Source organism: Myxine glutinosa, chromosome 3 (genome assembly GCF_964187855.1).
Source record: "Myxine glutinosa chromosome 3, kmMyxGlut1.1, whole genome shotgun sequence".
Classification (NCBI taxonomy): Eukaryota; Metazoa; Chordata; class Myxini; order Myxiniformes; family Myxinidae; genus Myxine; species Myxine glutinosa.
Window position 1 is genome coordinate 68,863,834 of NC_136263.1, and position 15,334 is coordinate 68,879,167.

The 15,334-nt window shown below is 43.5% G+C and overlaps 1 protein-coding gene across 8 annotated transcripts in view; it reads right to left on the reverse strand.

Moving 5' to 3' along the window:
* Window positions 1-4,960: 4,960 nt before the first annotated feature.
* Window positions 4,961-15,334, reverse strand: part of LOC137423527 (serine/threonine-protein phosphatase 2A 55 kDa regulatory subunit B beta isoform) — a 240,058-nt gene continuing 229,684 nt past the window's right edge. For 5 of the 8 annotated variants that reach the window (XM_078774183.1, XM_078774186.1, XM_078774181.1 and 2 more), the window contains 2 exons: window positions 10,811-10,902; window positions 4,961-8,178 (listed from right to left, as the gene is read on the reverse strand). In XM_078774183.1, coding sequence (XP_078630309.1) covers window positions 7,896-8,178; window positions 10,811-10,902 — 375 coding nt within the window. In that variant the 3' untranslated portion in view covers window positions 4,961-7,895. The remainder of the gene's footprint in view (window positions 8,179-10,810; window positions 10,903-15,334) is intronic. The other 3 variants (XM_078774184.1, XM_078774182.1, XM_078774180.1) reach the window with 1 other exon arrangement.

Genomic DNA, 15,334 nt, shown 5'->3' on the forward strand with positions numbered 1-15,334 from the left:
CGATAACGCAGATCGACCTGGAATGGTCTGGGCAGTGGTCACTGCAGTCTGGAACCTGTTGCGGAGATGAGTCACCCGTATCCATCTGTCCTGTCAGCGTCGTCACACGTGGACGTCCTGAACGGAGGCCATCAGCAACGTCATCAGTGTTCTGGTAACGTGTCACCAATGCAGAAATGGTGTTTCGGTGACGATGGAAATGCACAGCCACTTGACGGTGAGACATTCCCCCACGGGTCATCCCAATGGCCTCATGACGCTGTGCAGTTGTGAGCCGTGGCATGACGTGCGTTTCATTAGCCACTTAATTTTTTGAACGATTTTAAACAATTAACCTTACCAAAGTTAAAGCAGTTTGTGACATTCATGTGCTCTATGCAGTTTCTCACGATGCACATGCAAAAACGTGTTGCACGTGCCCATACCGAACCCATTGACGTCACGAAACGTGGCGCGTGCATACCTGTTGAATTCACTTCACTAATTGCCGTGTTTAAATCTGTATTTGTATACACAGGTGTTTCTAATATATAATTTCATTTTTTGTGTGCAGTTTCTTTTTGTGGCTAGTATATTATCACATAAATCAGGAAATACAAGTTTTCCAACAAATTTCAGAATTTTTCACCTTTGAAGGTCACAAAGGTCAAATTTTCAAAGTTGTCGGAATCGAACCGAATTTTCGGTATTGCGCAGCTAACTAACCTCATAACTGATTATACATTGTTTTTTTTCTCATTTCAAGGTCAGTAACCTTCGTTTTGACATTTCCGGGCCTGTTTCGGTTATAGTCTGTCCTTTGTCATTGACTACTGCTCGCTCGTGAACCATCGTCGTCTCGTGACTTGTTTGCCTTATATTTGCAAAACAATTGAATAGATTTTCCGCATGAAAACTCGTGCCCATCTTGTCCCTGATATTTCACTTCCTGAAGCTGGAGCACAAAGTTGAGTATGGTTCACAGAAGTACAAACATACACCTTACAAAAATGGCATGTGTTGTCAATCATATCCAAGTTTCTTGTGAAATGAGCCGACTGCGATCGGCTTCGGTATCTGGATCATTGTGGTTCCTGCTGGAAGATCAAGACCTGACTCAATAAAATGCAACAAGCTCCAAAAGTAGAAAAAAGGTGTTATGCCGACACAAGCCTTTGTTCCTTTTGAGCAAGATGTCCACAAAACCATTACTCTAAATCAATGGTTCTAGGTCAAGGCATTAATTTAATTTCGTCAAAATGCCGGCGATAATCCACCGACTCTTCATGAAAGACCAACAACAAACAACAACAGGCATTTTAAGGCAATTTTCCCTGCTAGAGCAGGGGTTAGCCTTGCGGTCCCCATGACAATCTTCTCCATTTTGCCCTATTTTCTGCATCTCCCCCTTGTTAACCCCCTTGCCCGCATTTCTTCTTCGACCATCTTTCTCGGTCTTCCCCGTCCTCTACTTCCTTCTACATTCATTTCCATCACTCTTCTCAACCAGTCACTTTCATCCTTCCTCAACACATGACCAAACCATATCAACTTGTTTCTCTTCACAGCATCAATCAAAGGCTCCATTCCCATCATCTTTCGCAATTCATCATTTGTCTTCCTCTCTCTCAACGATACTCCACAGATCCACCGAACCATTCGCATTTCCACCCTTTCCAGCCTTCGTTGCTGCTCTACGTTCATTACCCATGTCTCGCTCCCATAAATCATAACACTTCTCACACATGCAGCATACACCTTTCCCTTCAGCTTCAACGACACTCCCCTCCTCGTCAGCACGCCACTCAGTTCCCGAAACTTCTTCCGTGCACATCTCACTCGAGCAACCGTTGCTGAGTCTGATCCACCTTCTCCATTCAGCATGTCTCCGAGGTAGCAAAATGTTTTCACACCTTCCAGCTTCACGCCGTCTCCAAGATCCAACTCGACATTTCCTCCATCTGTAGCCCCCTCTGTGCACACCTTACACTTGAATGTAGCTGCCACACTGGTTAATGACCCTCTCAAACCACATTTTTGATGAACCCATTCAGCGCACATTGTACATTGAATAGCGTTCACTCCGACACCCTTCCTGCACACAGCACACGGCTACTTCCCAGTTCTTTCCACCTCACCACATGCTTTACCACTTGCCATCACCTTCGTCTTTCCGATATTCACCTTCAGACTTTCGTCTCCATACATTCCTTCCACTTGTTTATCTTCTCCTTCAGTCCATCCGTACTTTCCATAATCAACACCAGATCATCTGCATACAACAACTCCCACGGTAAACCCTCCTTTACATTCCGAGCCAGCACCTCCATCACAGCTACAAATAGTAGTGGACTTAGTACCGACCCCTGACCACCTTCACGTCAAACTCACCACTGTTCCCGTCCTTTGTCCTTACAGCTGTGCGCGCTCTCTCGTACATTGCCATCACTACTCTGATCAACCATTCCTCCACTCCTAACTTCCTCAATACCCATGTCACTACTTCACGTGGAACCCTATCGAATGCTTTCTCCAGATCAACAAACCCAAGAAACAACTTCTTCCTCTTCTCCATGTACTTCTCCTGCAACTGCCTTACAATAAAAAGCACGTCTGTCATTCCTCTTCCTGGCATAAATCCAAATTGCATTTCGCCAATCTTCACTTTCTTCCTTATCCTCCTCTCCAACACCCTCATTCCATGCTCCAATAACTTTATCGCTCGATACGAGCCACAGTCCACAGACCTTTCCCCTTGTATAGAGGGACGAGGGTACTCAGTTCCCAATCCACTGGAATGCGGCCTTCTTTCACCACCAGATTACAGATCTCTGTCATTGTCTTCACACCCCAACTTCCTGCTGCCTTCAACATGTCTCCCACAACTCCCGTCGGCCCTTCCACATTTCTATTCTTCATTGCTTTTATCGCTTCCTCAACTTCCTTCTCAGTTATCTTCTCTGCCGGTCCTAAAACTGGGTTACTCTCCATGTTGCCATCCCTTTCATTCTCTGTATTCAACAGCATTTCCATATATCTCTTCCATCTTCCTTTAATTCCATCTGGGTCCACAACGATTTGTCCCACTTCATCCTTCAAGCAACTCACCCCCATCACATCGCACCTCTCTTTCGCTATCTGCTTTGCAATCCTGAATACCGCTCTCTGACCCTCTTCCGAATCCAAGCGTTCTCCGAACATTTTCCTACATGCCTACTGCGCCTTTGCTACCTGTTTCTTTGCAGCCTTCTAACTTTCATGTTCTGCCTTTTCTGCCCCCGTACCCTTCGCATTCTGCCACTCCTTGACCTCCTTCTTCTTCTCATCAATCCTCTTTCCAACATCAACATCCCACCAGCATGTTTCCGAGTGCCTCGGTGGTCCTTTTGTCCATCCACATACCTCACCAACAGACTAGCTTTCATTGACATCCAACCACTTTCAAGCTCAACCACATCATCCTCTGCCATACACAGCGTCTTTTAATGCCTCCCTTACTGTCACCTCTTTCAACCTCCACACCTTCATTCTCGGTTGGTACTTCAGCCGCCGAGCTCTCCTCGCACCTTTCACCCTTATGTCGCAGACAACCAAGTGGTGCTGTGAAACAGCCTCCTCCCCAGGATCACCTTTGTGTCCCGGAGGTGCCCCCTATCTCGCCTACGCACCATCAGGTAGTCAACAGTTGTCGTCGACCCACCTGACGTGTATGTAACAAGCTTATTATCCTCCTTCTGGAACTGAGTATTACAAATGAACAAACCAGCTCCATCAGCAAACTTCAAAATCCTTTCACCTTCTCCATTTCTCACACCATATCCATAACCCCCATGAACTCCCTCAAAACCATCCATACTCCTTCCCACATGTCCATTTAGGTCTCCTCCTACCACAACAACTTCCTCATCTTTCACGTTTTCCATCAACTTCTCTATCGCACACCAGAACTTGTCCTTCTCTTCATCGCTCCGACCAACCTGCGGAGCATATCCCGAAATGACGTTCACCAAGAGCTTTCCAATCATCATTTTCACCATCATCAACCTTTCACTCACTCTCATCACCCTCACCACACTGTCTACAAACTCCTCAGAAAACAGGACACCAACACCATTCATGCCCTCCAGGCACCCTTGCCACACAAACTTGTATTTCTGTCCCTGCCTACCCTTCACCATTCTCACACCACTTCCCTTCCATCTCGTCTCCTGCACACAACATATGTCCACTCTTCTTCTGACCAATACTTCCACCACTTCTCCTGATCTCCCTGTCATTGTCCCTACATTCCATGTCCCAAACCTCAGAAACCGATGTCCACGTCGGGCATCAGACGTTTCGTCGTCATAAATGGAATGATTTCCACCCTTGCTTCGATCAGGTTCCCCACCTTGAGTTTTGACGAGAGGGAGTGGGGTCCCCCACAGGGTACTTCGGGCTGTACCCTGGCCATATGTAGTTGTAATTGTCATGGTTCCCTTTTTGAGGCAATGTTTTATGACTGGATGTCCTTCCTGACGCCAACCCTTTTACTCACCTCTTATGACATGCAGGGATATGGTGTACCTATTCTAAAGTGGGGTACACATCTTCACGAAAGACACCGTGGGATGTTTAATGTACACCAACCAATGCTGGTAAACGGGACACCTGGCTCTGAATCATCGCCCTGCATGCGGAACAGGATGACAGTCGTACCTGTGCCCAGATGCAAACCCATGAGATGAGACGGCTCAGAGGCAAATGTGCATAACAGGCTATCCTGCCAAGCCAAAATACTAAATGTCAGAATCAAATTATTGAGACTTCAATGGCTATTGTATTGCAATCGCTAACGTCTATTGTTAGTATTGAGACTAACATCTGTCACTCTGACCATCTCCCCTCAAACGTTAACGTATTCTGTACGAGATGGAAAACCAGCATTTTGAGGTACTGCCTCCACAAGCAAAACCAGAATATCAAAAACTTTAGATAAAAATATTTTCAGGTAACTTTTTTATTTTCAGTACCCCCTTTACACACAGGGGTAGGGGTCTATAGTTGTTGGGGGTATCGTGACTTGGAAGGGAGGTCGGGGGTAGGAAAGGACAGGAATCGGAGAAGAGTGGCAAAAAGGAATGTCAACATTTCCATCATTGTACGCAGTATGTTTAAGGTAGGAATAACTTCATATACAGTCTGTTCTAAACAGTGACGTTCAAACCCAAATAAAAACCAAAAGTTTTGTTCACAAACGTACATGACTTTTGAAATACAGTATCTTACAGCAAGTTCAAGCTATTCACAGGCCAAAAGAAATAATTTTTGTTGTTTTATTATCAAATTCTAATACAAGTTACCCAGGCAGTCCTATTTAAACTAGCAATCCAGACAAAACGTTTTGCAGATTACACATTCATCTGCTTTTCCCCACAACCATTTGGCAAAGTACGGTACAAGAACCTATCAGAGTCCAATGCTATATGGTACACGTCAGTGCTTAGCCAGCTTTGTTTGGAGGGGAGGAGAAGGAGGTTTGGGAGGAGAAGGAGGTTTGGGAGGGGGGGTGGGGGGGATGGAACCACAGTACTGGTTGTTTTTTTTTTTTTTTTTTTTTTTTTAAAGAGACAACAGCACAATAAATTTCAAAACTTCTTTCAAAAGCAAGATCATGTGTGCTTCCTTTTTTTTCATCATCGTACCCTTCGTGCCAATGACAATTCAAAATGTACATTTCGGAAGTCTTCGGAGACAAGTCCAGGCTTGCCGATCAGAAACTTTGTTCAGGCTCAAGGACCAACAAGCGACGTGGGTGCTCGTGTGTTTTTGTAACCGACCCACCACAGTTCTGTGATGGCGAAGAGTGGCGAGGGGTGTTTTTATTTATTTATGGTGCGCTCAAAATGGCGAGTAGAGAACAAAGGCCGAGGAGAGAGGAGTGATAGGAGGGGAAATTGCAGCGTTCGCCGCAGAGGCACAAGTATTACTGGCAAAACCAGCAGGATGACTGTGCTCTTATTTCTGCGAAGGGCAGAGACTAAACTCGTGAAGAAGAAACGAAAAAACGTGGTGAACTAAACTTGTAAGAAAAGAAAATCTGGACTGGTGAGGGCAAATTTAGGAGGTCACCAGGTTGGCAGACACGGTTGCAAATAAATGTACAAAATTTCTCGACCAATCATCAAACTCTCGACCCTGAGCCTTCTACGAGACAAATCAAAATGGCAGCACGTCCAGTGGCAATCCGCATGTTCACTATGGGTAGGAATTTAAAAAAAATTAAAATAATAATAAAAAAGGATAATGTTTATAACTACCATGGATAAAACCGAGTACCTGGCCTTTTAATGCAGGTAAAATAAAAAAAAAGCTATAAAAAAAAAAAAATCACACCAAAGCCTCGAGTAGAGAGAGAGGCCTTTTTTGTTTTAGCATTTGAACAGCAAATACAAGGCTCGCAAAAACGGGCAAAGGCTTTTTGGGAAGGCCAACAAGGTTGGCACATCTCCAAAGAGCCCAAATTATCCAGCTCTAAAGGGTGCAAAAAGGCTGCACACATTGGACATTTTATTTTACCTTTACAAACCCCCAAGAAAACATTGTAAACACTTCACGCCGACAAAACGGTAGTGCAGAAACTGCTGCGAAGTTGCCCACAGCGAAAAGTTTAATGTGGCTTTGTGAACATTACATTCTGAATAGGAACAGAACGGTGGGAATAATAGGACCACAGAGCATTGCACTAATGCTAAGATATCTCTCGTATCAAACGCACTCCCCTCGAGGTTTGCTGTCTCGACGAATGACGGAGGCGATCGGATGCTTATGGGGGGAAAGATCCACAATCTAAGCCCTTGTGGATGAGGCGCTGCAGCATTGCTCTGCTGTAAAGTGAACCATATAAATCTGCACCACATTACAAGGCCTTGGTGTGATGGCCAGGTTCAATTTATTAAACAAAAAGGTGGGGGAGAGGGAAGGGTGGGGGAGATTACAAAAAGGAGGCAAGGCCTGACTGGCGGTGCCGTGCCACCATCAATTTGCTTCAGGGTCAATCATTCTAAGTTGTATTCATCAATCGTTCACGTGGTACGCTGGAGTAATGACTGCAAAAGAAAAAAACAAAAAAACATCAATTACCAACAAAAGTTGCAAAATGCTGTGTGCAATCGTAGCTGCCAAATGGCCTAAATACAGCCATTAAGATGCTTGACAGGTTTGTGGCAAGGATAATGCAAAGAGAGCATAGGCCACAACACCACTTTGTACTTAGGCCCAAAAAAATAAAATAAAAGTAGGACATCACAGACCCGAGAGGATCCAACATATTTGAGAGCTGTAACGACACTTGAGCCGGCACATCTTCCCGCGAATACAAAATTCCCCGCCATATTCACACTCGTTTGACTCACTCAACAAACGGACGTTCAGCCGCCAAAGTCTGCACAGACCTTCCTGCAATCCCAATTCACCGCCAAGCTGTTACATCGATGACACAGTACCCGCCCCAACTCCTAGCCACCCAACCCCACCCCCCCACCCAACCCCACCACTCAACCCCACCCCCCACACACACCTTAAATTATTTAAACGAATCCTAAAACTTCCTGCAAACATAATGTCCCTCGTGAGACAAAGATGAACTGAGTCAAATACCCCAAACAGGGCATTACATTCCATTTTGCAAACACGACTAAGCAAAAAGGTGTCGTCCTCTCCATGGCCCGATAATCACCCCTCAACACCCTCCTACCCAAATCAGTAAAAAAAAAAAACCTGTCCCACCATATTTTGCCAAACTCTCGCAATCTGAATGCTTGCACCTCTCTCTCTCTCTCTCTCTCTCTCGCTCGCACTCTCTCTCCCAGTCCCCTTAGGAACCCATCCCTCGTCAGCCTTCTTCATTAACCTACCGGACAATCTCTACAGCTGCTTCAGTTTATCTTGTCCTGAAAGATGTATAGATTGTTGGTGGCGGCGACGGCAATTATGTTTTCAGCTGGGTGCCAAGCTGTATGAAGGATCTTGCGGTTGAAATCCAGGCTGTCAACACTGATCTCGTCCTTCTTTCGCTTGCTACCACCAGTGCAGACCCGTCGTGGTTTGAGGACAGCGCGTGGCTTGCTGTTCTCGCGAGACGCCTCAAGTGTGACGTCACGCCTGGTTCCCCGGTCAAACATCCGGAAGAAATTGTTGTAAGAGCCAGTCATTATGACACTGGGGAAAAAAGGGTGGCGCAAGGGGTCGTGGAGGAAAAATGCAATGAAGAACAGTGAAAGACATGCCAAAAAAAAAAAAAAAAAAAAAAAAAAAAAAAATGATTGTACAACGGAAGCAATACAACAGGCTTTATCAACTGTGTAACACCATCAAATTAAGCCTTTGACTCAGGGATACCAAAATCTAATCATTTAATCTTCACATCATTATACATACCTGTACAAAGTTTGAATTGGATCACTTCAGCCGTTCTCAAGTTATAGACAAATAACAGAATTTGACCTTTGACCTTTGACCTCGTCACCCCAAGTTCTAATTATTGAATCTTTACATCATTATACATACCTGCACCAAGTTTGAATTAAATCACTTCAGTGGTTCTCAAATTATAGACCCATTATGGACTTTGACCTTTGCCCCCAAAATCTAATCAGTTAATCTTTACGTCATTATACTGTTACGGGGTCCTCCCCTATCCCCTGGTCTCGGTAAACCTCCGAACCCTGAGAGGGTCCCCGGCAGAAAGATATGTTATCCTTGGTTGAAATCAATCAAATCAAATAATGAAACCACACCAAGGGTTATGAACAAACAATAATATATTATAAATCACACCGGAATCACGACACAAACAATAATAACAATTCGCCCTACAATCACTATTTTAAGATGGTACCACCTTATCTAGTCCTTTAACCCAAACTCACAGCACTCCCCCAATGTCTCTGCACCCCTCCAAGGCGAAGTCGATTCGCTCCAGCGATCGTTGGATCAATGTCCGATCACAATCAATTGAGGCGTGGACGATCGAAGCAACCCATAGGTCACGTGGTCCAACACCCAGCACAATAGCGGTGGAATGGGAAACCTCCCAAAGACGCGCTCCGACGCACACATTTGCGGTTCAATCAGTGAGTCTCCTTATAATCCTCAAAAGCCACTTTCTTGCACAGCCGTCCCCGGCAACCCACCGGGGAATATTGCCCGGCCGACGCGACAAAAACCTTTTCACTGAAGGTAGCGCACGTGGCGAAATGGCGGACGGCTTTCACTCGAGCCGGGGCTTTGAGGCAAGGATACTCCGGAACCTCAATGCAGATACCCGACTACCCAGGCTCCACAGCACTCCGGCGATATCACCTATCGCACGAACTTCCTTTCATGGACGCAAAGTTCACTCGCACTGTACGCTCGGACCGCTCGGTCCGGAGCTTCCACAAAAACGTCTTTTCACGATCTCCTCACGCCTCTTCTTCTTCGCTCCACCTCTTCCGGTGCCCTATCCGATTTCCGGCATCATTTTTGTCATGAGCGCTTTTAAACCTTTTAACCACAATAACCCTTACTGAGAACCAACAATAATAATAATACCAACAATAATTAGGGCCGAATCCATAACAATACATACCTGGACCAAGTTTGAATTAGAACACTTCAGCCGTTCTCAAGTTAGACATCTTACAGACTTTCACCTTTGACCTCTTGACCCCAAAAACGAATCAGTTCATCTTTACATCATTCTACATATGTTTACCAAATTTGGTCAGAATCCCATCACTGGTTCACAACGTTATTGCGGTAACAGGATTTTCACCGAACATGACCGTTGACCTTTGACCCCAAAATATAATCAGTTCATCTTTACCTCAAAATACATACCTGCACCAAGTTTGAATAAGATCCCTTCAGCTGTTCTCAAGTTATCGCGGTAATGAAAACCTATCATGGACTGACGGACAGCCGGACGGACAACCTGAAAACATAATGCCTCCGTCGACTTCGTCAACAGAGGCATAAAAAAACAACAGGAGTAGCAAAACCCTCATCTAGGCACTCTTCACAGATTGAGGAGCTGCTGGCATCTTGAGGAAGCATCTTGCTAGCACTTTGATCAGAAAAGAATACGCGTGCTGAACATGCATTGAAAATCCGACGAATGAAAAGGTGGTCAGTCCCATTTCAGTGCAGCTGTTTTATCCAAGGCAAAGCTCTGCGAAGTAACGTCGAGGATAAAAAGTGAAACCCAAACTTTGCAAACAGGTGATTGAACGACCACAAGAGGAAAAGTGGGGTAATGGCAAAAACAAGCCGATACAACGACGAACCCAACACCCTCCTTGGGATCAGGCCTTCACGGCTCATGCGTACTTACTACTTATGGTCATGAGATCGCGTCACACATGGCCCATGATCAAAAGGAAACGATCGGTTCTGACCTGGGCTCGGAACAACTCAGAATGATTCCACTTCTTGGAATGGAATGATTTCCAGTATAAACGGGACACAATGCAGTAAACCAAGAAAGTCTCAAAACATTCCATATGCTACCGGATTGCCGGTAAACACTCAGGCGACTCAGTGTGAGGTACCTGAAGGGAGGGATAATCTTCCTGCTCTTCCTTGTCGAAATTTGATACTAGCCCACAAAACATTCCCAGCCCTCAGGTCAACTTGAAAAAAGCACTAAAGAGCCACCAATGAAAGGAAAGTGTTTTCGTACAAAATCGGCCTAAAAACAACGACCAATAATGGTTTGATGCAAACCTGCAACCAGGACAAACCACTCTACCAGGAGGTACAATCACAATAAGCAATATGAATAGCAGGATACGAATGGGAACTTGCTTACCTGTCCGAGCCGTTCCAAGCACACTCAAACTTGTCGAAGATGCAATCATTTTCATAAAGCGAGCAAAGCTTGCTCCGTAAGTATTCATGAACCTACAATGTGAGCAAAAAGATAATGGGTGTAAAATCAAAAGTGTAACAAAGACAAACAAACGGCACAAAGAAATCCAAGGACAAGTTTCAGGGAATTTTGAATTATAATAATTGTGAGCTGCCACCATTGGAAGACGTACGGTAAGCATTTGTTCTCTCCAGGGCAAAATGTGACTTGTACTGTATTGAGAAATGGTGTTGAAGAAATGGAAATATTTGAAGCCTGGTGTTGGCTTAGCGGTTAGGGTGCCGGCTTGGGATCCTGAATCCCGGTCGATCGCTGAATTAACACCAGGGGGGTTGACTCAGTCTGTCATCCTTCCGAGGTCGGCAAATTGAGTACCAGCTTGCTGGGATGAATGATCACGGTGTGTACCCCGATTTAGAATAGGTACACCGTATCCCTGCGCATCGTAAGAGCGTGACCAAGGGTTGGCGTCAGGAAGGGCATCTGGCCATAAAAACATTGCCTCAAACAGGGAACCATGATTGTCATGGGGCCCACAAGGCTAACCCCTGCTCTAGCGGGGAAAATGGCCTTAAAACAACGATCATTCGTTCATATATATATATATATATATATATATATATATATATATATATATATATATATGAATGAATGAATGATCGTTTTAAGGCCATTTTCCCCGATATATATAATATATATAATATATATATATAATATATATATATATATATATATATATATATATATATATATATATATATATATATATATATGTATGTATATATATATATATGTATATATATATATGTATATGTATGTATGTATGTATGTATATATATATATATATATATGTATATATGTATATATATATATATATATATATATATATATATATATATATATATATATATATATATATATATATATATATATATATATATATATATATATATATATATATATATTAGGGTGGTGCTCAAAATAATTTTTTTTTAATATTTACTGGGACATGGCTTTATGTTGTTCCTTTTGTTCCAAAATGAAAAGACACCAAATATGAAAGCAATCTGATTTTATTTAGGGGTGCCACATCAGCCTTCAAACTAAAGGTGTCTACAAAACTTTTCTATATATGGATCGAAAGCAAAACCAGAAGTTTGTTTTATGAAAATCCACCCTCCACTCACTTTCTTTGTATTCTAGCAAACACAAGTTACAATAGCTGCACAAATAGCACTATATTGCTATGAAAACTCAAATTCAATGATAACAATCCAAATGTTCAGTTCATAAAATGAAGAGACACCATATCACATAATATTAAAAAACCCAAATATAATGAGAAATGTAACTCCTATTTATGGGCCTGTTTCACCACTGTTGCCTTCTTGGCATCGGGGTACATCTTCCTGTGAGCAGCAACAACTTGGAGCAGAGCTTGCTTTTGCTCTTCATCCTTTGTAAGGAGCTTATTGTAGTCTTGTATCAATGCGACACCCCTTTCTGCCCTGTCGTTCACCACGACTAAGCCACTGGCGGCTTTCTTTGCTTCCTGAAAGCTGGTTTCTTGCTCCCATGAACCAGGATCCTTATCCATCCAATCAGTTGGGGTCCCTAGGATGCTGAAGAAATGCTTGGTGTGTTTTGTTATGAGGCCAGCGATTGACAGGGCGGTTCCTCGTTTGATAGCTGGTCTCTTTGGAGAGGGGTTTTCACCGTCATTTTTCAATGCTTCAATCATATTGATCTTGCTTTCTTTGTCAATTCTGGTGTCAAAGAATGCAAATGCCACTAGTACTGGGCTCATGTACCACGTGTGGCGGCCAAGTGCCTTCAAGGCTGCCTGAGCCATCTTCTGATTGATTTGTTCAAACTTTTCCAACTTCTTGAAGAGGTTAATGTCATTCAGGGGAGCCTCAATAGCTTGTGGAGCCCGAAACCAAGCCTGTACATACACAAGGCAGACAAAAATGTTGAAGGCTCGGAGTTCTCTCGCCTCTCGAAGTGTCAAGTGGAACTCTGACCGAAACATGAACACCTGTAGTGAATATAGTGCTTTTGCCATCCATCTGGCTCTGTGCATTGCTCCTGGAGCCATGATCCGGATTCCACGAGGTGGGATTCCTCCCATGTAGATGACAGTCAGTTCTAGGAGTTCACGATAATCATCTCGTGGCTGCTGATCTTTCAAACACACAAGAGCAAATTCCAGAGCTTCATCCATCATGTCATTGTTCTGTGCAAACTCAGCTGCCGTATCAGGATCTGTGAATCCATTTTTTGGTTGGTGATGGGCAATGGACGGCCACTTCGCCTGAAACCGCTTAAAAAGCTGGATGTCAGGGCCTGATGAAGGACCGAAAAGAGTGGTGAAAACATCTCCCAGAATGATTTCGTGCGCATGATGGCGGCAAGCCAAATGAAGTAGTTCAGTCTGTAGCTTCTTTTCAATGAGGACAGCAGCCCCTCCACGAACACCTGAATTGCTGGCCGTTGTGTCAAAAGACAAAGCCTTCACCTTGCCCACAAGGTTCCAGCTCTTCAGTGTGTCCACTACAGCGGTTGCCATAGCTTCTCCTCCCCCGTCAGGTAACTTGGGAACATTCAACAGCTGCTCCATTCCATGGTACTGGTTGGACACAAGGATTGGAAGACGATCCACCTTCACATGCACAAAATCTCCAGTGACATCGGGAAGAAGCTTTCCATCCCAATGGACCACTAAAGGACCCTGCACATTATGATGAAATGCTTCTTTTATTTCGTCCATGGTTTTGCATCGATGCATCATGCGATTCCGCCGCACTGTCCATCGGTTCAGTGCCAGCTCTGCAGGATCCCATCCTACTGCTCTACAAATGGATGCCAAGTTGTGGACAGCCATTCGGTCACTTGTTTTCGTACGATCCAAAGAAGCTGCGACTTCAGGAGTGACAATGTTGATAGGCCTTCTTTTCTTGGGACGAGATATCCCACCATCAGATGATGAAGAACCAGCCTGTGCCGTGGTCTCAGAGTCAGAGTCTGAGTCTGTGACTTCCATAGCAGTAGCACCCTTCATGACCATTTCCTGTCTCTTATTTTCCTTCTCTGCCTTAGTCTTCTCTAAAATCCATTCTTCTCTAAAATTCTCCTTTTCTTCCCTTTCTTTCTTTCGCTTCGTTTTTGCTTCCAACACAGTGTCTACAGATCCCATTGAAGCCTTCCTCTCTGAGAATTGATCGTGAAGAAACTTCCTGTCCTCGGGGTTGGTGATTATGGCCTCCGAATCTGCATGCCTAAGATCAAACGTCTTCTCCAAGGAGGACTTGAAGGATGCTTCCTTTTTCTCTTGGGTCGCACCACCCCGCTTTGCACCTTTTTGGAGGCTCCTCCATTCTTCATATAGCCTCTCCAAACGATGGATGCAGTGCTGCTTCGTCGTTGTAGGTAGGTGAGCTTTTTCCCAGAACTTCACAACCTCTTCAATGGTGAGGGTTGCACTCTCCCGGGCAGTGCGATTCTCCTTCTTCAGGTGATGGAAAAACAGGACAAGAGATTGATGCACAGTCGGGAGCTTGGCACCTTTGATGGCATCTCCAGAAGTGGACCCAATGAGATACACATTATCCTGAGCCCGAGTTTGCAATGAAACACTGGTACTAGCACATGCCATATCTGCAAAATAAGCAAGAATGTGGGTAAAATCCTGTTAATTCTTACTCCACAGGGTCACTCTCTACAAAAGAGCCACAGTCAATAAGTTAGGCCTACATATTACACACTAAAAAAGCGTACCCCTGACCCCGGGAACCTGTACAAAACATGCATGAAAATTGCCCAGATAGTGATCATAGGAAGTCTCAAAACTGTATGTATAATATATTGTATATAACTATATATATAATGTATAATGTGTATTTATGTATATTTATTATTTAATGTATATTTACTATATATTTATTTTTAATATTACATTTAATGTATATATATAATTATGTATTTATTTTGTGTATATACAGCCCAAAAAATGGGAATTCCTATTTTTGCATGGGGGAAAATTCATCACTGATGTGGCACCCCTAAATATTATTGGATTCCATTCAAATTTGGTGTGGTTTCCTTTGACACCAAAAGGAACAAAAATAGACCATGTCCCGGAGAAAATCTGCATTTTGATTTTTTGAAGCCCACCCTAATATATATATATATATATATGTATGTATGTATGTATGTATATATATATATATATGTATATATGTATGTATGTATATATATATATGTATATATATATATATATATATATATATATATATATATATATATATATATATATATATATATATATATATATACACACGCCTGCCTATCGATGCTGTGGGCAGGTTACCCTCATAGCACTGTCTCAACCTAAGAAGCCACCTGGTCTGCCAGCAAATCTGTGCCCATAGTGCTCCTGAACAGCATCCAGAAGATCCTCACTGT